Source organism: Callospermophilus lateralis, chromosome 8, assembly GCF_048772815.1.
Source record: "Callospermophilus lateralis isolate mCalLat2 chromosome 8, mCalLat2.hap1, whole genome shotgun sequence".
NCBI classification, from domain to species: Eukaryota; Metazoa; Chordata; class Mammalia; order Rodentia; family Sciuridae; genus Callospermophilus; species Callospermophilus lateralis.
Genome location: NC_135312.1, coordinates 59969341 through 59992332, shown reverse-complemented (window position 1 = coordinate 59992332; position 22992 = coordinate 59969341). Strand labels below are relative to the sequence as shown.

The 22992-nt window shown below is 38.1% G+C and overlaps 1 protein-coding gene across 2 annotated transcripts in view; it reads right to left on the bottom strand.

The window, feature by feature from the left end:
- Anxa3 (annexin A3) overlaps nt 1-22992 on the bottom strand; it is a 65965-nt gene that overhangs the window by 23770 nt on the left and 19203 nt on the right. For both annotated transcript variants that reach the window (XM_076864467.2, XM_076864466.2), the window contains exons 3-7: nt 20097-20184; nt 16238-16332; nt 12488-12601; nt 7299-7389; nt 2444-2523 (exon numbers count right to left, since the gene is read on the bottom strand). In XM_076864467.2, the coding sequence (XP_076720582.2) occupies nt 2444-2523; nt 7299-7389; nt 12488-12601; nt 16238-16332; nt 20097-20184 (468 nt within the window). The remainder of the gene's footprint in view (nt 1-2443; nt 2524-7298; nt 7390-12487; nt 12602-16237; nt 16333-20096; nt 20185-22992) is intronic.

Sequence of the window (22992 nt, the reverse complement as noted above, 5' to 3'; positions counted from 1 at the left end):
TTTTTAATTCCTCAAATTTGGAATCAACCAATATGTCCTCCACTCAGTGAAACAAATATTCCATACAATAGAATATCATTCAGTGATAAAAAGACATGACCCATATGGAAATGAACAGATGTGGAGGGAACTTAAATGCATATAACTAAGTGAAGGAAGCCAGTCAGAAAAGACTATGCAGTATATGATTCCAACTATAGGGCATTTGAAAAAAAGGCAAAACTACATAGATAGCAAAATATCAGTGATTTCCAGGGATAAGGGGGAGGCAGGTATAAACAGGCAGACCACAGAGGACTTTTAGAGCAGTGAAACTATTCTGTATGATACTGTAATAGCAGATGTATGACATTGCCCATTTGTCAAAAACCATAGAAATTGCTGGGCATGGTGCTGCACACCTGTGATACCAGCGGCTTGGGAGGTTGAGGCAGGAGGATCAAAGGTTCAAAGCCTGCTTCAGCAATTTATCGAGGCTCTGAGCAACTTAGGAAGACTTTGTCTCAAAAATATAATAAAAAGGGCTGGGGAATGTGACTTAGTGGTTAAGTGCCCCTGGGTTTAATCCCTGGTACCAAAAAAAAAAAAAAAATTAGAACTGTAAAAGAGCAAGAGCAAACTTAGTGGTTAAGTGCCCCTGGGTTTAATCCCTGGTACCAAAAAAAAAAAAAAAAAGAAAAAAGAAAAAATTTAGAACTGTAAAAGAGCAAGAGCAAACCGTAGACTTCAGTTAATAATGACGTCAGTATCCACTCAGCAACTGTAACAGTTGGACCACATTAACACAAGATTGCTAGAAACTGAGCGGGGAAGAAGGGTGTATGGGAATATTTACATTTTCCTTTCCCCCTCTCTCCCCTGGTCCCTTTCTTCTACTCTCCTGGTCTCCCACTTATTTCATGATACCCCCCTGCCCTTTTTGTTTTTCATCTCTAATTTCCACAAATGAGAGCAAATATGACTCTGGACTTCGGAGTTACCAACTCTAATACTGAATTCTCGGTAGTGAGGTGTGCATGTCCGGTTATGAACAAGTACTTTAGCACATTATAGAAAAATGAAAAACAGAAAGGGAAAACAGATTGCCTGAATTATTTTGAAAATTATAGGTGAACAAAACTTTTGGCTCTAAGACTTTGTTTCCATTTTCAAACATTAGGTTCTTGTACACCTGTCTGATTTTTTGCCTGATCTCTTTGGTATGCAGGGGCTGACCTCTGCAGTTGTTAGTTTGCCTTCTTCTTGTTCTCTTTCAATTGAGCACTCTGCTCCAATAATAAAAGTCTAATTTTTATTAGCCTTAATAAGAGGAACTATTATCACCATGTATTAATCACTTTCTATGTTTTAAGTATTGCACATACTCTTTTTCCTTATAGCACCTCAGGGGTTGGTATTATCAATACTTCAATTTCACAGAAGTGAAAACTAATGCTCAAAAGCTTTTGAAGTAACTTGTTCAGAGACAGAGAGTGAGTAGGCATGAGGAGAGCTCAGCTCTGAGTTTAAAGCCCTGCCCTGGAGCCCTCCTCTACCACCCTCTGTGGGTACATCATCTCATATTCATATGCCTCTGAGAGCAGATGTTTGCAGCAATGCTTCATAAACTTGGGGTGCTGGGTTCAATATTAATAAGGTTTTCAGCATTTTAATTGAAGCCATAATTAGGATAAATATTTCCCAGTGACTAAATAGCTCACTTGAACAAGTGCTGTTTAGCCGTCAGGATGAGGCTATGATTGGGATTTTCTCACACATTAGGAGCGGTGAAAATCAGTTGAAAGAAGTTGGTGAGATATGGCTTGAACTACTTCCTTTCTAACATGCCTGTGAATATATCTCATCCTTGGCCTTACCAACTTTATCACTGAAGTTATGAGCTTTCTAAATAAAAAAGGAGTGGCCCCGTTGGGTCACACAATGATTAATGGTTTAGCAGCTTTTCTAAGGTGACAAGGATGAAGCTGCAGGTCATTTTTTTTTAAATTCTGAAACTGATACTCATTTCTGAATTTAATACCCGTATCTGAAAATATCTCATGTATCATACTTCTCACTTAACTTCTAAGAAATAAATATCTTTGGAGTTCAGAAGGAAATAAGCATATTCTAAAAATGGAGACACTTATAACAGAAATGAAAAACAATTACTTTATGTCAGGTGATTTATTAGGACATTTTCTAATGTATTCTGAAATCTAGTCAAAATGCTTCTAATCCATAAAGAACCAGACAAGATTTTATTTTGCTACACTACCATGGGTGTTTTTATGTTCTTGGTTAAACATTTTGTTGACAATGCAAATGTAAACATGACTGAATCATTTCATAAGGAAAATTGCAGTCTCATTGTCTCAGGGTTGTTGTTTTTTTTAACTGCCTAAGAATTATTATTGAGCATGCAGCTTATTAAACAGTTTAACAGCAAAAAATAAAACCTTACATCTGCCAAAGTCAACAGAGCTTTCCTGAAGTCACCAGATGTTTCAGAGCTAATGTCATCTCCCAGACTCTTCTTATATACTGAAATCAAATAAGAATGAAATTAATATTTGAAAAATATTACTTTCAAGCAAATAAGAGTATAAATGCCCACATTAGCAAGAAATGAGTATCTGATCAAATAAACCTTGCATTTTTATTTAACTTCTGGGTGCCCTAATTGTGTGAGATGGAGACAACTCTGTGTTGCGATAGATGCAAAAGAACAAGAATAAAAGCCACTTAGGAACAAATCTGGTCCTTTTCATTTGACCTGGAACCAAGGAACATAGAGGGTGGAAACCTGCTAGTTCCCCTTCCAATTTCTATTAGCTCCTTCCCTCATATTATCAGAAACCTAATTTTTAGCAAGATACAATGTGCGTAACCCCCAAATTCCATTCTCAGCTTCCCTCGTATCTAGGGACAGCTCCATAACTAAGTTCTTCACAGTGAAATGTGTGCAGACATATGTGACTTCTCTGGGAAATTTCCTTAAAGTGATAGGCCATGCTTGGCTTAGTCCCTCCTTGAGATATGACTTGAATCACTTCCTCTCTAACACGCCTGTGAATACATCTCATACTTGGCCTTACCAACTTTATCACTGAAGTTGGTTATGAACCTTCTAAATAAAGAAAGCCAGGAGTGGCCCTGTTGGGTCACACGGTGATTAATAGTTTAGCAGCTTTTCCAAGGTGAAAGGATGAAGCTGCAGGTCATTTTTTAAAAAATTCTATGTGGATTAATACCTGAAGCTTGGACTATAAAGATAAGGACTGCATCTAAGCCATGGCAAAAAAAAAAAAAAAAAAAAAAAAACACTAATCAGGAAGGGCCTGTGATCCTGAAAGTTCTGGGAACTATCATACCAGTCTTAGAATTGCCCATCTCCAGACTTCTACATATAATAGAAATAATCTTCTATCTTATGTAAGCCCCTGTAATGTTTCTCTTTTGTTGAACCCAATCTCAATCTTAACCAATATATCTAAGTTATATCTAATATTGCTCAAAAATAAGAAAGCTGTGCTAAAACATTATTTTCCCTTAACAAATGACAACTGGATGTTCATGTATTTTAGTATGAACTAGTTATATCACCCTTTGCACGGCCTATGATATACAGTAACTGTATCACTCCATCTCATTTGGCAGTGCTGAGGATCAAACTCAGGGCCTTCTGCATGCTAGGCAAATACCCTGTCACTGAGTTACACCCAGCCTCTGCCCATGAATCTTAACTCTCTGTTCTGATCCATCCAGGAAACAGTCAGCTTCTTTTAGTCAATACACACGTCTGGACATAGGTGACACCAGGTGGCAATCTGAACTGTCTGCATCATTCTCAAGAACTCTATATAAATTAGCCATATGCATGCTCATCATTTTAAAGCAATGAAAGACAATTATAGAAAGTAATATGACATTATCTAATAGAAAAACTGTGCTGAAATGGAAACTTCCTTAGTGTAATTTCAGTATCTTTTAAATGAAATCTATAATTTTTCAAAGCAATTCATATAAGCTAAATCCATTATAAATGTAAATTATTTATCTGAATGATAATAACATTTAGCAGCCACCATTATATCTAAGCCATTATGTTGTTGGAGTTAAACATCAGTTTAGTTAGAATTTTTTTAAACTTAAAAACGTCAAGTTAAAGAATGAAGATTTTATTTTATAGAATTTGAGGAAATATTTTGTAATTTTAGAATGCTCTAGATGAGGCTTTCTAGTTATTTCATGTAGCCTCCCCTTGCCTACCTTTATCCCAGATATTTTACAGAAAATTAGACTATTAAAATGAAAATGATTTCAACCCAAGTTGACAACTACTTTATCCATTTTGAGGCATTTTAGAAAAATGAACATGAGATTTTAACACTGTAGGCACCTGAACACAGATGAGTTCTTGATCCCTGATTCAGTTTTTCTCAGATATGTTAACTTTAGAATTCTGGGGAAAGTCCAGTATTCTGCTCTCTCTTTATTAGACTATTATGTCACTGTACCAGATAAGCTATTCGAGATGCCTGGTCTCTTTATGGATAGTCTGCTTTGATGAATTTTTTACGCATGGATCACCACTTCACATTACATGATACTCACTCCAGCTGATTGCAACAGGATTGGCACCAGCATTACAGATGGCCAACAGCTAAGAGGTGACCTGATGAGAGAACTTTGCCGAAAAGAAAGCTCCCTATCACAGTCTTCCTGAACCCATTGAATCTAATCTTGTATGGAGTGAGCTACACAGAAAAAGAGGCAAAGACATTAGAATAACAAAGAAATGAAAGATCCCCAGAAAAAAAGGCAGAAAATAAGATAGGAATAACCCAACACCATGTACAAATATAAGCCTTGGGTAGCCAAACATTATTTGGTAAGGAAAAAGAAGCTTCTTGGTAGTGTCAAGACCCTCAGAAACAACAATGACAGGGACAGAGGCAGTGACAAAACAGCTGGGTCCCTCAGGCTGTGCTGTGTCCTGAATCTCTATAAAGCTTGACTCTACAGGATTGAGACTATTTCCTCCTTGGTTTTCAGTCATCAAAGCAACCTAGCTGCAGTTTTACTTCTTATAGCCTTCGCTTAATTCACATAGAAAAAGAGACGTGGTAACTTTGAGCTACTATCATTTGTTATATTTATTTGCAAAACATAGTCCTAAATGCTTCAACTTTCACTTGGCTCTTAAGATCTCCAATTCAACATCCATTGAAGACATTCATTCAATAAATATTTGAACTTAACTTTCCACTATTTTAATCACTGGGGATAGAGCAGAGAACAAAACAGAATCCCTACTCGTAGAACTTACATCCTGGGATATTTGGTACACAAATGCTAGGTTACAGGGAGCTATCAAAGACAGATCTGCTCATAGAACAGTGAGCTTCTCAGAGGCACCAGGCAGTAACAAGCCACTTGGATAGAGCATTTGGCTCTGCTGATATTTTTTAAATATTTAAACTTGTTGAGCTGAAATATTTTAAATCAAATATTTTAAATACTTATCATGCCTATTAACAAGCAATTCTTCTATCTACTTCAAATTCACCCATTCCTGTTAGGGTCGAGTAGGGGAAGTAGAGGCATATTTGCCTGCTATTCATGTCAGTGTTGACCCAGCAAAAACCTTTCACCCTGGAAGAAGCAATTATCTCCTAGAAATGACATTTGCACGGTTAAGTTACAGCCAGATGGACTCCTGTTCCCAGAGGTCTGGACTCCTCCTTATGCCTGTCCTCTGAGCCATGGAGGTACTAACACTAGGTAGGTGATGTCCCTCTTAGTTTCAGATGACTTCAACCTCCTCCCTTTGTTGTCCCAGTGCTGAGGGTTATATACTGTATTACCCACTGTGTTTCCATCTTGAGTTTTCATTTCTCCATATTAGAGAAGCAATTCTCAATATTAAACTCTCTCTATTACAATATCCATGCTGTATATATTTTTCTAACTAGTACATCAATAATAAAATAGTCACCTGTCATTAAGGTATTTACCTTATATGAGAATTTCCCAAAGTAATCTCTCTAATTCCCATCTGAGGTCCAGGATACCTGTTCTTTGAGCTTCTCACATAGCAAAAACTCCTTTGATACACAGCTGACCTTCCAGTGACACAAATTTAGAAAACATGGCTCCCTTAAAGTACCTGGAGAAGGTTATAGGAGGCTCTGGTATAATAAAGAATTGAGCCAGTCTTTGTCTCTTGTCCAGAGGGGATAACCTCTAAATCCTTAGAATTTTCCAAGTGATTAGAGTGTCTTTGTTATTTATTCATGGTGGTCCCCTCAGTTTATGCTAACTAGATGACTCATAATAGAGGGCAGTCACACCAGAAAAATCAACCATGTGCTTAGAGGGTTGAGGCTTTGAGCCCCATGACATCAGCCCCATCTGGGAAATGGAGGGGCTGCAGATGGAGTTAGATCGCTTGAATAATGATTCAATCAACCATGCATGCCTATGAAATAAAACCTCTATAAAAACTATGGATACCAATGATCAACTGAGTTTTCTGGTTGGTAATTACATATCTATGGCCTGGAAGGGGGGAAGCTTCACATTGGATTCTTCCAGACGATTCCCTATGTGTCTTCATTGGAATGGCTCTGATTTGTATCCTTTGTAATAAAACTATAATTGTAAGTAGAACACTTTCTTGAGTTCTGTTAGTCATTCTATCAAGATATTGAACATGAAGGGGCAATGAGAACCCTGGATTTGTAGAACCCTGAGCAGCCTGAGGAATCCCTGAGTTTGTAGGATGGTGTCTAAAGCAAGGTCAGTCTTATAAGTACTGCCACTTAACATGTGAAGTCACACTATGTGTGTGGAGTCAGAATTGCACTGTAAAGACTTTAATAGAACTTAGGACTTAAGTTAACTATATTGAGTCCACATGTTAACATATCCTCTAAATAGCCCATCTCATTTCCCCTACAGAAAATCATGAGTCTAATCTGAGTGGATTTTAACATATAATAGTAATATACAATGATTTGAGTCTCTTACATTGATGAAAATGGTTCATTCAATTAAGTGATCGCTGAAAGTAAATTCCACTGCAGCTGGAATATTATAAATGTAAAATGTTAATGTCATTGTTATGCAGCAGTTTCTAGCTCATATCATATTCTAATGTTTTCTAAAAATCCACAACCCATTTTTGGATGTACCCTCCTTTCTATAACTCCTGCTTTCTCAAAATGCCTTGTGAAGAGATTGGTGGAATTATGGTAAAAGCACCTTGGCTCCTATATATGAACAGTGGTATAGGTAAGTAGAAAGAGGATTACCTGTATAATAGGCTTGAGAGATCTCTTTCATTTGCCTGCTTGTCCTAGTAGTTAGAATTTCAATCAAGGCATCTTCATTTGTTCCAGCACCCTAAAAAGCCAACGGGAATCTAATTTTTAGAACACTTAAAAAACTCAATTTCATGCTTTTCAGTCTAAATATCTTATTTTATACAGACGAAAGAATACTTTTGAGTAAATCAATATGAGATCTCATATGACTCTAAAGTAGTTTTCTAATTTTCCTTACATTTTGGTGTTAAAATGATATGAGGCATCTGGAGTAAACTGACCAAATTTTTCAAGAAAATTTCCTAGGCTAGTGCAAAAATCAATTGAATAATTCTAGGAAGAAAGCATATAAAGGAAAAAGCCTGTGTCATTAAAGATCAGAAGTGATAGTCTAATAGGATTAACCCCACTGGGCGTTCAATCATGCCACTATGTTTTGAAAGGCCTCTCCAAGCCTTTTAAATGAGCTTATTCCTGCACCCCTGTGCTGGGTGGATTAGCATGTATCACTCTTTTCACACATGGAGGTTTTCACATCCTCAATAATCTGTATCATGGGTCTGACCAGCTTAGAAACTAGTTGCCCCCTTAGCCTTATTTATACCAAGGTCACTGAATCCCACTGTGATTCCAAGGGAAGCCATTTACAATCATACTTGAGCAAATAGGGCCAATGAGACATGTGAGCAGAGACTGAGCTCTGTCCTTCTGAAGCAGGGATTCCTAGTTGCCCCCAACTTCTTTTGTCTTTGTTGCTTGGAAATAGATCCTCCAATATTTAATTTGGCCCCTAACTATCCAAATAAAAGCTATATTTCTCAGTTGCCTTTGCAGCAAAGTTTATCTATATAACTAAATGCTGGCCAATCAGATGTATATACAAGTATCATGTCCATGTATTGGGAATGTCCTCGGAGGGAATGAAATCTTCTTTTTCCTTTCTTATTTAGTTGATGGGGATGAAGATACAAGGGATGGATCTTGAGTTGCAATCTTTAAGCAATAAGTAGAAATCATGAGCTAAAGATGGCAAGGCCTTGAGATGGCAGGGTCCTATTTGATAATGGTGGTGCCACAATACTCAGTTCTGAACTGCTTACTTTGGAATTTTTCACATAAACTTTTTCTAATACTTCCTGGTATATCTAATCCTTACTATTATGCCTGCTAACCTCTCTTCATGTGGTAGTCATAGAGACACATGGCTTCATTTCACTTAACAGAGTATTTGCTGCAAAGAATGTAGTAGGCTAATAGCCTGCAACTGCCACAACTTTGGATCTGCTAGTTCAAAAATGTAGGCATGGTAGTGCACGCCTGTAATCTCAGGAGCTTGGGAGGCTAAGGCAGGAGGATCGCAAGTTCAAAGCCAGCCTCAGCAATGGTGAGGCACTAAGCAACTCAGTGAGAGCCTGTCTCTAAATAAAAATACAAAATGGGGCTGTGGCTCAGTGGTTGAGTGCCCCTGAGTTCAATCATCAGTAACTCCTCCATCCCCCCGCACAAAAATATGTTGTGCTCGTTCCATGCTGCAGTTGGCCAAGGACTGATCAGAACAGAGGTTCTGGAGCTGGGCCATTTCTCTCCAACCTTGGACTCTTGTAAAGGGCAGTCTTTGCTCAAGTGCTCCCCATCAGCCTGTCAAGCTTTCTCAGAGCTGCATTATTCACTGAAGTTCTTCTAATTTGAACCTATTTTCTTCCATCTCTTTTTTCACAGGTGGCAGACCTGCATTGCAGTCTGAAGGTTCACCCACTTCCCCTGCTCTGTCTCCTCTTTGTCCTCCAGAGATCTTCTCACAACAAATCTCTTTACATCTAATTCCAATTTGCCATCTGCTTCTCAGATGAGCACACCTATTCCACAGAAAAGAAAATAACTCCTATCCTTGATGAAAGGGCAGAATATGGTCTCACACCTGGACACCTTTTTTCTTTTTCTTTCCTTCCTATCAATAAACATGTTAAGCACCTACTTCATTTTAGACTATTCTAGTATCAGAAGATACAGGCTAAGACTGATGAGGTTCCTTGTCATGAGGGAGGTTTGTCTTTTTAAAAAATATTTTCCTTTTTCTTAAATTTTTTGGTTGTATATGGGCATAATATTTTTAATTGTAAATATTTTTTAAATATCTTTAATTATTTTTAAATATTGATATTTTAAATATTTTTAGTTGTAGATGGGCACACTAATTTTATATTATTTATTTGTTTTTGTATGGTGCTAAGGATGGAACCCAGTGCCTCATACATGCTAAGCAAGCGCTCTACCACTGTGCTATACCACAGCTCCAGGTTTGCCTTTTAAATAACAAAAGATGCAATTAAAGAAAGAACACTGGCCAGGCTGATGGTGCCTGCCTGCCTGTAATCCCAAAGAATAGGGAGGCTGAGGCAGGAGGATCACAAGTTCAAAGCCAACCTCAACAATTTAGCGAGACCCTGTCTCAAAATAAAAAATTAAAAAAGGGCTGGGGATGTGACTCAGTGGTAAAGCCCCTCTGGGTTCAATCTCTGATACCAAAATAAAACAAAACAAACAAACAAACAAACAAACCCTGGCTTTTCCTGTATATGACTTGAGGTGGTAGATGAAATATTTGCTATTCACTTGACCCAGAAAACCTCACAGAAACCTGCAAATCAACAGGTTCAAGACTTCATGTCTACTTTAAGACCATCTGTGAAACTGTCCAGGCCAAGGGTATGCATATACCTGAAAAGCAACCAGGATCTGAAAGATGTCACTTTGAAGAAGCAATATGTACCAGGCCTGATGGCACATGCCTATAATTAAACAGTGACTCAGGAGTCTTAAGACAGGACAATTGAAAGTTTGAGGCCATCCTGGAAACTTAGCAAGACTTTGTCTCACCAAAAATAAACAAACAAACAAACAAATAAATAAATAAATAGATAAATAAATAAAAGGTTTTATTTTAAAGGCTGTGCCATCCTGGGTTCAATCCCTAGTACCATTAAAATAATAATATATATATATTTTTTTTTAATTTTTTAATATTTATTTTTTTAGTTATTGGCGGACACAACATCTTTGTTTGTATGTGGTGCTGAGGATCGAACCCGGGCCGCACGCATGCCAGGCGAGCGCGCTACCGCTTGAGCCACATCCCCAGTCCCATAATATACTTTTTTAAAAGGAGGAGCAACAAAAACTGCAATGTGTGGTATGCTGACATTATAATGATGGAGTTTGTAGGGGTGCCAGGTCTAATAGTAGGGCTATTCAGTCAGGGATCCAAAAAGGGTGCTAAATTTTTCGCTGTGTATGCTTTAAAATTCAGAGTGCTGCTAAGGTTAGGCATTTTCGTGTAGTTTCTCTGGTCATTGAATACATCCAGGTGAACAAAGCACCCAGGATGGGCACCACACTTATCAAGCTCATGGTGGGATTAGCCCATACATCTGCTCCCCTTGCCAAGCTGAGATGGTCCTTACTCAAAAGAAATAAATTATTCATAAATCAGAAGGGGAGGGGACACAGAAGAAAAAGATATCCCAGAAGAAACTGAAGAAACCAAACCTTACAGACCAGAAATAAATTTGGCATAAAATAAATGCAAATAAAAATTTTAAAATAATAATAAAAAGAAAACTGAGTTGAGAGTAGAAAATGTCTGAAGAAGAAGCATTGCAGATGGAAGGAGCATGATGTAAATGAATTGCAGAATAGAAATTAGCTTATAATGTTCAAGAAACAGAGAAAAGGGCTGAGGTTGTGGCTCAGTGGTAGAGCACTTGCCTTGCATGTGTGAGGAACCAAGTTCTAACCTTAGCACCACATAAAGATAAATAAATAAAACAAATTTATTGTGTCCATCTACAACTAAAAATATTTTTAAAAAAAGAAGAAGCAGAGAAAAGGCCATTGGGGCTACATTATTGAATGAGGAGAGAAGAGGAGGTGTGATGGTCAGTTTTAGGTGTCAAATTGACCAAGCTATGGTCCCCATTATTCAATTGAACACTAATCGAAGTGTTGCTGTGAAGGCATTTTGGAAGTATAAAATCTGTTATCAATTGATGTTAACCAGAGGAGATACTAGATAGATATTTGACTTTCTAGGCGGGTCTGATAGAATCTGTTGAGAGGCCTTAAGAGCCCAGCTGAGACTTCTCTGAAGAGGTTCTGCTGTGTCAGCGTGCACTGACATTTCTATTCAGTCCCACAATTGTGTAGCCAATTCCTTACAATAAATATCTTAATATAGCTGTCCTGCCTAGTCATTCTGCTTCTCTGGGGAACCCTAGTTGACAAAGAATTTTTAAAGTCACAGAAACAGACAGGAGCAAAATAAGTTGGATGATGAAGGTCATTCAGAGATTGGATTTTAAGTATTTGCAATCACTAGAGATTTATGCAGATGAGTAGCATAATCTCATTTAAAAATAACTTTATAAAATAATTTTGGCTGTTCTATGCAGAATGGACTCAAAGTGGGAGGACATGGAGACAAAAAGACGAGTTGGGATACTGATGGTACAGTCAAGAGATGCTGTCCTTACAACAGAATGGCAGTGGTGGATTTTGAGAGAAATGCAGATATTTTCAGTGGACTTTGGAGTAGAGTTAATGGACTTCCTGATAGATTCAGGACCTTTTAAGTATACGGGAAAATAAGGGTCCAAACACAGTATAAGGATTTTGGCCTAAGCAATGGAGCTGATGATAGTGTTATTTACTTTCAAAGCCAACAAACCAGAGAATTTGGTCATGTCCAAAAACAAATAAAGTAAGAATGTGACAATATTCTTTCAGCCCAGGAACACTTGGGTTTCACAACTGCCCCTTATTTTAGAGTCATCCCACCACTTAAGGAGCACAACCAGAACAGCAATCAAGTCCACCCCAAGACTCAATTGTGCAATGAAGACAGCTCACTATTTGGGGGGTGGATGGCAGTACCAGGGATTGAACTCAGGAGCACTCCATCATTGAGTCACATCCCCAGCCCTATTTTGTATTTTATTTAGAGACAGGGTCTCACTGAGTTGCTTAGTGCCTCACTTTTGTTGAGGATGGCTTTGAACTCACGATTTTCCTGCCTCAGACTCCCAAGCTGCTGGGAATATAGGTGTGTACCACTGCACCTGGCAGTATTTTTGATAACATAGTCAAATCCTGCACAGAATCTGCTTGTGTGGGGCTCATACCTTCATGGATTTCTTTAGCTGCTTTGCATCAAACACTGCTGGTGGAGTCACAAGAGCCACCATGAGATGCTTGAAGTGGCCAGAGAGATCACCCTTCAAGTCATCTTTCAGCTCCTAAAAAAGAAAAAAGAAAAAAAAACCAAGGAAGGAAACATTTTTTTCTCTAAAGTCATCTAGTAAAAGATGAACGTAAGTATCAAAATCAGATGAAAACATAGGGAACAAACAGAAATGCTGGAAATGTTTCTATGGATATTAATCTGCATTTTATGATTGCTTCCAAAGTGTTTTGTTTTATAGAGGATTTCTGTGTGAACCACAGTTAGAAATCATATATTAAAATGCATTTCCTGTAACTACTTGGAATTTGATCATTATGTGTTGCATATATGTATTGAATTATCATACTCTTCCCTACAAATATGCACAAATGCACAATTAAAATACTTTAAAAATGTATTTCTGGGTCCCTGAGGCTCTCAATACTTGGGATGGGACAGGAGAAGAGGAGGAGGAAGAGCCTTAAAATTCACACCCAGCTTCACTGCTAGGTGCTCTATTCCTGGGTGCCTTTCTTCTCTGTGACTCCAACAAGCTCCAAAGACAAAGGGGAAGGGAGGACAGTGGTTGGTCATTTGCCTCTGGTGAAGGTGTGGACTGGGAGACAGCAGAAGCCCTTTCCTGGTAATGACAGCAAGGGAAGTCCTGTATGGCAATGCAGGGACATTACTTATTGATATCATCCTTTGGCCCTGTTTTCACACATTACATAAGTACAGTACATTTCCCTTGCCTAAAGGAAAGTAACATGATTTCTATTTCCATGATTCAAAGGAGTGATACAGAAAAAAATTTTTTCTGCTCCTGATTGTTTTTAGGTCTGACACAGAGGCTGGCAGCCTCCCAGACTATTATGATGATGCAGAACCACACAACCACACCACCAGGGGCACAAAGCAGGACCATGCTCCTGCTGGAACAAATGGAGCCAAAGGTCATCTGCTCTGCTTTAATTGCAACAGGGTTTTTCTTCATTAAATGCTAAGTTCTGCTACCATTTGCCTCAACTCAGGACTTTGGAACTGAAACTTTTCTCACATGCTTGCATTCTATTCCACTGTGAGAAATAGCTGTTACCCTTGCCTCCAATCTCCCTCCATATTTGGAAATAATGAAAGATCAATGGATCATTCATGTTTCCTATATATGAAAGTACTGTCTTTCCCAGATGCTTGCAATCTATTCAATTCAATGCATGTTCACAGGCACTTGCTCTGTGCTGTGCATTTAAAGGTGAGATAAAATCCTTATCCTTAAGATATTATGCTCTTAAAAGATAAAATTTCATTATAATGCCTTAAGTGTCTGATAAAGGAACCTCTGAGAAGGAGTTTTAATGTCTGGGAGCCTGTAGACTATCTCAGGAGATGATGCCTGAGCTAGTTTTGGATGATCACTAGACTTTCTCCTTACCCTGACTTTCTCTATTTCCACACTTTCCTTTTCACAGTTCATTACTGCAGAAGTCCAGCTTCTTATGAACTTTGCTTATGAACTTCCAATTGTTTCCTTTTGTCCTTAGAATAAAATGTAAACTCTGTACCAAGACCCAAGGCCCAAGCCTGGACAACATAGGAAAACAAAAAGGTTTAGTTGACAGGCACCTGCAGTCCTAGCTATTGGGAGGTCAAGGTAGCAGGATCACTTGAACCAGCTTGGGTAACACAGTCAGGCCCCTTCTCATAAACAAACAAATAAACCAACAAAATAAGAAAACACAGCCACATCAGTGTTTATAGCAGCACAATTCACAATAGCTAAACTGTGGAACCAACCTAGATGCCCTTCAGTAGATGAATGGATTAAAAAAATGTGGCATATATACACAATGGAATATTACTCAGCAATAAAAGAGAATAAAATCATGGCATTTGCAGGTAAATGGATGGAGTTAGAGAAAATAACGCTAAGTGAAGTTAGCCAATCCCCCACCCCCCAAAAAATGCCAAATGTTTTCTCTGATATAAGGAGGATGATTCATAGTGGGGTTGAGAGGGGGAGCGCGGGAGGAATAACGCAGAGGGGTGGCAGGGGAAGGGAGGGGGCAGGGATTAGCAAAGATGGTGGAATGTGATGGACATCATTATCCAAAGTACATGCATGAAGACACAAATTGGTGTGAACATACTTTATTTAGAAACAGAGATATGGAAAATTGGAAACAGAGATATGGAAAATATACAGATATGTATAATAAGAGTTGTATTGCATTCTGCTGTCATTTATTTTTAAAAACCAATTAAAATTTTTTTAAAAAAGACAAGAAAGAAAGAAAGAAAACCCAAAGCCCAGCAGTTTCAGCCTCTTTCCAGCTCATCTCTTTCTTCTACCCTCTTCAATTCTGTATTCCTGCCATACTGGAACTCTTTGTTTCTACAGTTTTCCCAGTTTGTTTCTGCTTCAGGGATTTTGCATTTACTATACCCTCTCCCTGAGATGCTTTTCCACAAGCAGGGCAGAATCTTAGTATTGCTTAGTCTTAGTTGAGAGCAAGTTGGCAACCCCTCACTGACATTTCCTCACCATCCTACTGTCACCAGTCACCCTCCATCATATCACCTCATCTTTATTTTTTTCATAGCACCAATGTCTGAACTTACTTTAGTTAATCATTTATTACTTTTCTAATAGAATTGTAGCTCCATGGGAGAAGGAAGCATCTTCTGTCTGTGCCAGTGTATCCCCAAATGCCACAGTCTGGCTGGGCACAAATCACGAGCCACTCAAGCAGGAACAAACTTTATTTCTGAACTCCACCAGCACACTCCACACACGCTCCCTGGGAACTCTCCCGAACCACCCACGTGGCTCCTCCAGGAACCACCAACCGGAAATCCCTCCTTCAGCACTTCCCCCAAAAATGCGAACTCTCCAGGAATCCCCCCCGGGAGAACTCCAAAGTAGCGCGAGAACTCCAAAGTAGCAGCCAGGGCGGACAGTAAAGGTCTAAAATACAATTGAATCAATCCAGCATCATCTTAATGGCTCGCCTCTCAACCAATACTATTGGCAAAATGCCAGGGGCCATTCCGACTGAGCTGTGGCTCTCAGCACCCAATGTCTAAGGTATCTCCTGACACAGAGCAATATTCAACAGGTGATGAAAAAATAAACCGTGTAGCAAATACCAAGGTCACTTCTCCTTATGTGGTTTCTAGAATTTGGTAAGTTGTCATTTGCTGAAGGAATTAAACCTACAGTTACATAGATATTTTAGAATAAGAAGAGAACTTAAAGAATCTAAGCCAGGATTTGTCAGCTAGTTGGTCAGTTGTTGTGGGGAGCTGTCTTGTGAACTGGAGGATATTTAGCAGCACTCCTGACTTCTGTCCACTAAAAACTAAAACCACCTCTCCCATCCCATATGTGGTAATCAAAAGCTTCCATTCCCATTAAGTGTCCTATGGGAAACAAAATCACTCCTGGCTTAGAATGTCTGATCCAAGGCGACCCTCTTTATTCTATAGGTGAAGAAATTGAGGCCTAATCCAAAACTGGGAACTTGGACACTAGATTCAACCAGTTAAAAGCAAAACCAGGACACAGATCCCAGGTTATTGGCTGGATGCCCAGGGCACGCCTACTACAATCGGCCTGGAACAAAAGATCTGAGGGCACGGTCATGAGGGAGCAACCGTGGTGGAGCAGTGGTCATCCCTCTCCACTGCCAGTGTGGGAATCTAATTGTACCTTTCCATATGCTGCTTGATATTCCTTAGCAATCAGCTGCCGCTGTGCCTTTGACCTCTCAGTCAGAATGCTGATGAGTGTCTTCTCATCCGTACCTAAAGGAAACAAAAGTATTTTACTCACCATCAACCCAAAGATGCTCAATATCTGTCCTGAGCAAAAGAAAATGATCAATAGGCTGAAACAAATGCAGAGAGTAAGGCATTTTAGTTTCCAGCTGCCTATGAGGTCCAAATCTTTGTTTCTCTGCTTGTTTGCCTGGCTTTTGGAAAAGAAGGTAAACTTTATTTGGATAGTTTGGGGGAAGAAAGCAAATATTGTCAGTTATTGTCTTCTCCCTTCCTTGGATGAGACAGAGGGAAGAGCACAAAGAACCTTCAGCTTCACCCTTATGAGGTTCAATAATTGTCTTACCACTCTCATCCCCATACTTGACACCAAGGTCTTCCTCCCCTAGACAACAGAAACTGACATTTACTGAGAACCTACCATGTACCAGGCACCTTTTTATTCCCTGTCTCAGATGACAGTCACACGGGTCCTGTACAGTAGGTAGGACTAAGCTGTCCTAATGATAAAGACATTAACACTTCCAGAGCTTAATTCACTTGCCAAAGTACATAGTTCCTACGTGATGCAGCAAGACCCCAAACACGTATTTCTATCTCTGGTTTACACCTCTCTCACTCATGCCATTCCCATATACTTAACCAACTGTTTGTAAGTCAAGGATAACATGAGACCAGGGCTAAGGCTGGTCTTCCTGATAATGTAGAATTAAGATCATTACGTGAGCTACAGCTAGGTTGAGAAGCTGTGAGTTGGTAAATTGGCTTGAAGGCCTTGGGTATGCATGACTAGAATGCAATAAAGACCAACTGTAACTGCAGACTCAAATTCTCTGTGTTGAGGTGACTAATACACACCTTGTCTACACATGTCCATGACAGTGGTACACACCTTCCTCAATGAGGGAGCAAAAGGATGTGTGCATTTGATGATCTGGTGGGTCTCCCAAAGGAAGACACTACCTTTCTGTACCTTTGATATTGTATTTTTCTATATTGTTAAGTACAGAGAACTGGATTAAAGCCTGCTACACTCTTTGATTATCAACTTGACCTTTTACAGCATCTGTGTCATTATACAACTAGATACTTCCCACTGCACATTATCTCAAATTCAGCATGCTCCAGGTGGAAGTCTTTGTATTTCCTCTCTAACTCTTCTTTTATTCTGTGTTCCTCATCAATAATACAACTGTGGATATCAGCATCCGACAAAAAATCCTGGCAATCATCCTAGGTTCCTTTCTTTTAGCAAGTATTTGCATCTCTGTAATTTGTCCTTTCCTCCACATGCTCTCTGCTATGTGTCTTTATCCTAATTTAACTAGATAACTTAAATAGCCTCCTCATTTGACCCCATGTAATTTGTATGTCTGAGAGTTTCTTATCTCTTTATGTCTGTGCATGCTCAAGACCAGTAACAATATCAAGCTCCATCCCAGTCCACAGACTGCATTTGACATATTTCTAACGCAAATGACATTGTGATGCTGGGTTCTGGATACAGAACATATCAGAGATGATGCTTACAAACAAAACCTCCATCTGGGCCTTCAGGCCAAAATGCAAAAACTCATAAAGAAACAATGTTAAGAAAGACAAGTAATAGATTTTAAAGATCATGCATGAATACATTTAGTTTGACACTACATCACGGAGCAGTCTATGTAACACTGGGTATGATGAGTAGGGCAATCAAAGAGATATGTGAAGAAATGCTCTCATTTAAAAATGGGAAAAAACAAGAATCTAGTCAGAAATAAAATAAAATTATACTAATATAAAGTCCTAATCATATATTTCATGAAATGATACAGCCCAGGGGCTGGAGTTGTAGCTCAGCGGTAGGGCACTAGCCTCGCATGTATGAGGCACTGGATTCGATTCTCAGCACCACATATAAACAAGTAAATAAAATAAAAGTCCATCAACAACTAAAAAAAATTATACAGATGATCCCAACATTCAAAGAGACAAGTAAATAAATAAATAAACCCCTTGCCCTGCTAAACACCAAGCATCATTATAAAATTATAATTGTGACAAGGTGGTATTGGATCCAGGAGAGGTAAATAGACAAATGGATTTACTGCTTAAGAACAAAAAAAACAAGTAAACATAAAATAGAGGTGGCAACACAAATCAGAGTGGAAAGGATAAGCTTTCCAGTAACTTGTGCTGAGACAAACATCCACATGAGATAAAACAACATTAGATTCTTTTATCATTAACCGCAGATATTAGCTCCATATAGATTATAAGATCACAGTATAAAAACAATTTTAAAGCTTTGGGTAAAATTCAGGGGAATATATTTATGACCTAATTATACAAAAGATAAAGCAAGCATAAATCTGAGAGGAAAAATATCGACAGACTTGATTTTACAAAAATGTAAAGCTTAATGCAATATAAATTACTATAACCCACATTAACAGAAAGCTATAGATGAGAAGATATTTCCATGTTTTTAAATTTGAAATAGGCTTTGTATCCAGAAATTATAATTTAAAAATCTCTTTCCATTCATGAAGAAGACATTCCCACTGAAAAAAAAGGATAAAATATCTGAAGAAGATGAATAAGTATTGCATGATAGAGGATGCAAATAAATAAGAAAGGAAGCTTAAGTGCATCAGTAATGTTATATCTACATAGAGATGAGAGGAAACAAACACACATAGAATAACATACAATTTTAGATCCAGTCAATCAGAGAAACTGCATAGTACTACAGTATTTGTGATAATATGGAGTAAAAGAAAGTCTCATACAGTTCTGGAATTGATGCTAATTTCTATATTCAGTTAGGAGAGCAGTTTGGCAAAATTTCTGGTTAATCTGAAAATAAGCATCCCCTTCCACCTGGAAATTCCAATCCTTGTCATAGTCTAGAGAAATGCTAGCAAATGTTGTGATGAAACATAAGCAGGAATAGTCATTGCACAGTATTTTTATACTGTAATAGAAAAGAATTATAGGCAATTCAAATGTTTCATCAATATTCCCATTTTATGATGCAACACAGAATAGACTACTATGCAGTTAAAATTAATGAACTAGAGCTAAACATATCGACGAGGATAAATCTCAAAAACATTGTTTTAAAGGGATAAAAACAAATTGCAGAAAAATATATATTATAATTTCATTTTTTTACTGCTTAACTCCATATAAAATAGTATGTACATACATACATACTATGGCATTGAAAGTTTCATGGAAATAAACTGTAATTTTGGATGGTGATTATCTTTACGCAATGGGGTGGGGATGAAATCTAGGAAAAATTGACAGAGATTTTATCTATAATGCTTTATGATGATGATGATGATTGTTATGGGCAGCAGCAGTAGTGGTAGTAGTTTTTAATATTAAATAAACATGGCAGATGTTATAGTTAATAAAACTAGGTTCTCTATGCTTTTCCTCTTTTTTTTTGGTGCAGGGGTTACCAGGGATTAAACTCAGGGGCACTTGACCACTGAGCCACATCCCAGCCCTATTTTGTATTTTATTTAGAGAGAGGGTCTCACTGAGTTGCTTAGCACCTTGCTGTTGCCGAGACTGGCTTTGAACTTGTGATCCTCCTGCCTCAGCCTCCAGAGAGGTTGGGATTACAGACATGCACCACCACACTCAGCATCCTCATTGTTTTTTACTTTTAAAAATCCTTGAAAATGTCTCTAATTGAGTAAACCAACATGGGCAAACTGAACTAGGGAACTTTGAGAATGTAACTTTCCTGATTATCTTCAGCATTAAGGAAGGAATTGTAAAGCATCACTTACCAAGTCCTCTGATGGCCTTATGAATAGCTTCAGCATCCACCGATGGGCTGAAGCCTGGATAATCTCTTATTGTTCCTCGGGAGCCAACCTAGGAGGTAAATATTTGAAAGTCTCACTAGTTCAAAATAACATTTTATTTTTATTACTCTCATATGCATATGGGACACATGTAACAGACCCAAAACTTGCACACCTTCCTACTATTTTCAGGAGTGGCATAAGAAAGTCTCCCCTCCCTAAACATATAGGCAATATGATTCCAAGCACATGCAACAGGAGGTCTCTCTTTTTCTCTTGTGTAACAAATTAAAAATATAAAAATTGCTTCTCTAGAGCAATGTTGTGTCAGTCTTGGTGACTCTGAAGAATATTTGCTTTAAAGTGGCATTTGCATAAAAACAACAAGAAAGCTGAAATTTCTTACATCCTCTTTGTTTTCAAGTGATAATTCAAAGCTCTTCATTGCATCTCACCCAGAAGTAATTGTGGTTTACAGACTTCAAGACGTTTTAATTAATGTTGACCACTGTCCTTGGGGAACCCTACACTAAAGGATCCATAAATGAAAACCCTATTAGGATTGTCTGTTCTTAAGCTTTGTTTAATGGATGTGCAACTGTGGCTGATAAATTCCCTTCTAAAAGCTCCATTGACATCATAGATCTTCAGGAATAGCATAGAAATAAAAAATACCACACGAACAATTTTAAGCACATAAATTAGAAACATGTCAGTAAGCCGGGAAAGACGTACTACTGAAAGAATAAAATATTCTAAAACTGCTTAAAAGACAAAAGAAGGACAGCCACAAAGACATTGAGAAAAAAAAATCAAAGAGAACTTGTACTTCTAACATGGTATATACTAACTCTTAAAATAAAAACCTATCTTTATAAAACCTATCTTTATAGTAATTACATTTTCTTTTTAAAGAGCATTTTCCTATCCTGTTACCTAATATTGGCTCTGATGTCTTGTATTAATATAGCTTCATTTACACTCTTCTGAAGTGTTTAATATTTTCATGAAAGGACATTATCTTGTCACATTAAAGTGAATGGAAAATTAATGTTCTGGCATCGTAAAAAAACTGATAGTCTATTGATTCAAAAGAACAGACTGAATAATTTGCTTCATCACAGTCAAACACTGTTTAATCTTAAGGCACCCCAAAATAAAGAGTTTGAATCTAAAAAAATAATAATTATAACAAGTGAGCAGCCAGTTGTGATTGTGCCAGATCTGAAGGCACTTGTAAGAAATCAGTCACTTTAATGGATTCTCTTCGGAGAATTCTTTCCCCAAGGTTTAATGAATAGCTTATAGATTTGCATCATCCACTGGCTTCATTTCATTTCTATCCACCTATAAACGTCTGTGTTTCTCCTATCCGTTCCCCTTACACGTCTGGCATTTTAGAAGAACCACCATATGAGCATTGGCATGTGTCATGCCCAGCATGGTCCTAGGTCTTTTATACGTTAACTGCCTGGCATGTATTAAATTTAAAAACCCCATTTATTTCTTCTATGGTAAGATTTTTTGCGAGTCATATAAACATTTCTGGATCATCTGGGCAACCAAATCTACCAAGTGAACACTGTAGTACTGTTTATTGAGATAACTGAAACAGTTTTAAATAATTCACTAGAATTCTACTTCCCAGTTCCCATGGCCTGCACTGGGTGGGTGTAGCTCAGTGGTAGAGCATCTGCCTATCATACAGGAGGCGTTGGTACATAAGGGTGAGCCATTTCATATATATGGCACCAACATGTTAAGAAGATGGGAGAATTTGCTCAAGTCCACACAGCCAGTTAAGAAATAGAATCTGAATCTGAATGCCTTCTAGACTATTCTATCTATTCCTGGTGTTTTTTGAAATACAGTCTCTACACTGGCGTGATACTTTAAAATGCATGTGACCCAGTCCCTAGAGATAGTGAATCATAGTTTTAGAGATAGGGTGACAAGGACTAAATGTTTAAGAAGTTCCCCTGATTCTGTGCCTCATGGATATTTACATGGTTGCTTACAAGAAGACAAAATTGTGTTTAGATCCTATTGTTTATGAATTCTGAAAACTCAGGGTTGGCATTCTAGCCATGACCTTTTCACTGCCCTCTACCACCAACGCATCAAAATATGTTAAAATTACAATGTGCAAATTTAGAGGAGGATGAAATTCCTAATCTATTATGCAACTTTCTATATAGTGAGAATTAAATGGGAAAAGAAACTTGTCTGGTTAAAAGAAAAAAAAAAAAACTCTAGACACACATACCCCAACTTGAAAGGGAGAATTGGGATTTTATTACTTATTTACTTTTTGGTGTGAGGAATCAAACCAAGAGCCTCATCTATAATAGGCAGATGCTCGACCACTGAGCTGCACCCACCCAGTGCAGGCCAGGGGAACTGGGAAGTAGAATTCTAATGAATTATTTAAAACTGTTTCAGTTCTCTCAATAAACAGTACCACAGTGTTCATTTGGTAGACTTGGTTGCCCATATGATCCAGAAATGTTTATGACTTGCAAAAAAAAGTTACCATAGAAGAAACGAATGGAAATTTTTATTCTAATACCTGCCAGACAATGAATGAAGTGCTTTACAACATCTGATTTAACTTTTACAGTGACCTTAATGAGGTAGATTTTATTAAAATAGAAGAAATCATCTTGAAGCAATGATGTGCTGAACAGAATTCTGCTAATAAGGATAGCCCCAGAATTTAAACCCACCTCCTTATAACTAAAATGCCCTGTGCTCTACACCACATCACCTTGCCTGGGAGGGGAGGAGGCAGTGGAGGGCCATCTTAGTGGTTCTCAAAGTAGGGTTCCTGGTCATCTCCATCAGAACCACCTGGAATTTATAAGAAGCACAAACTCTC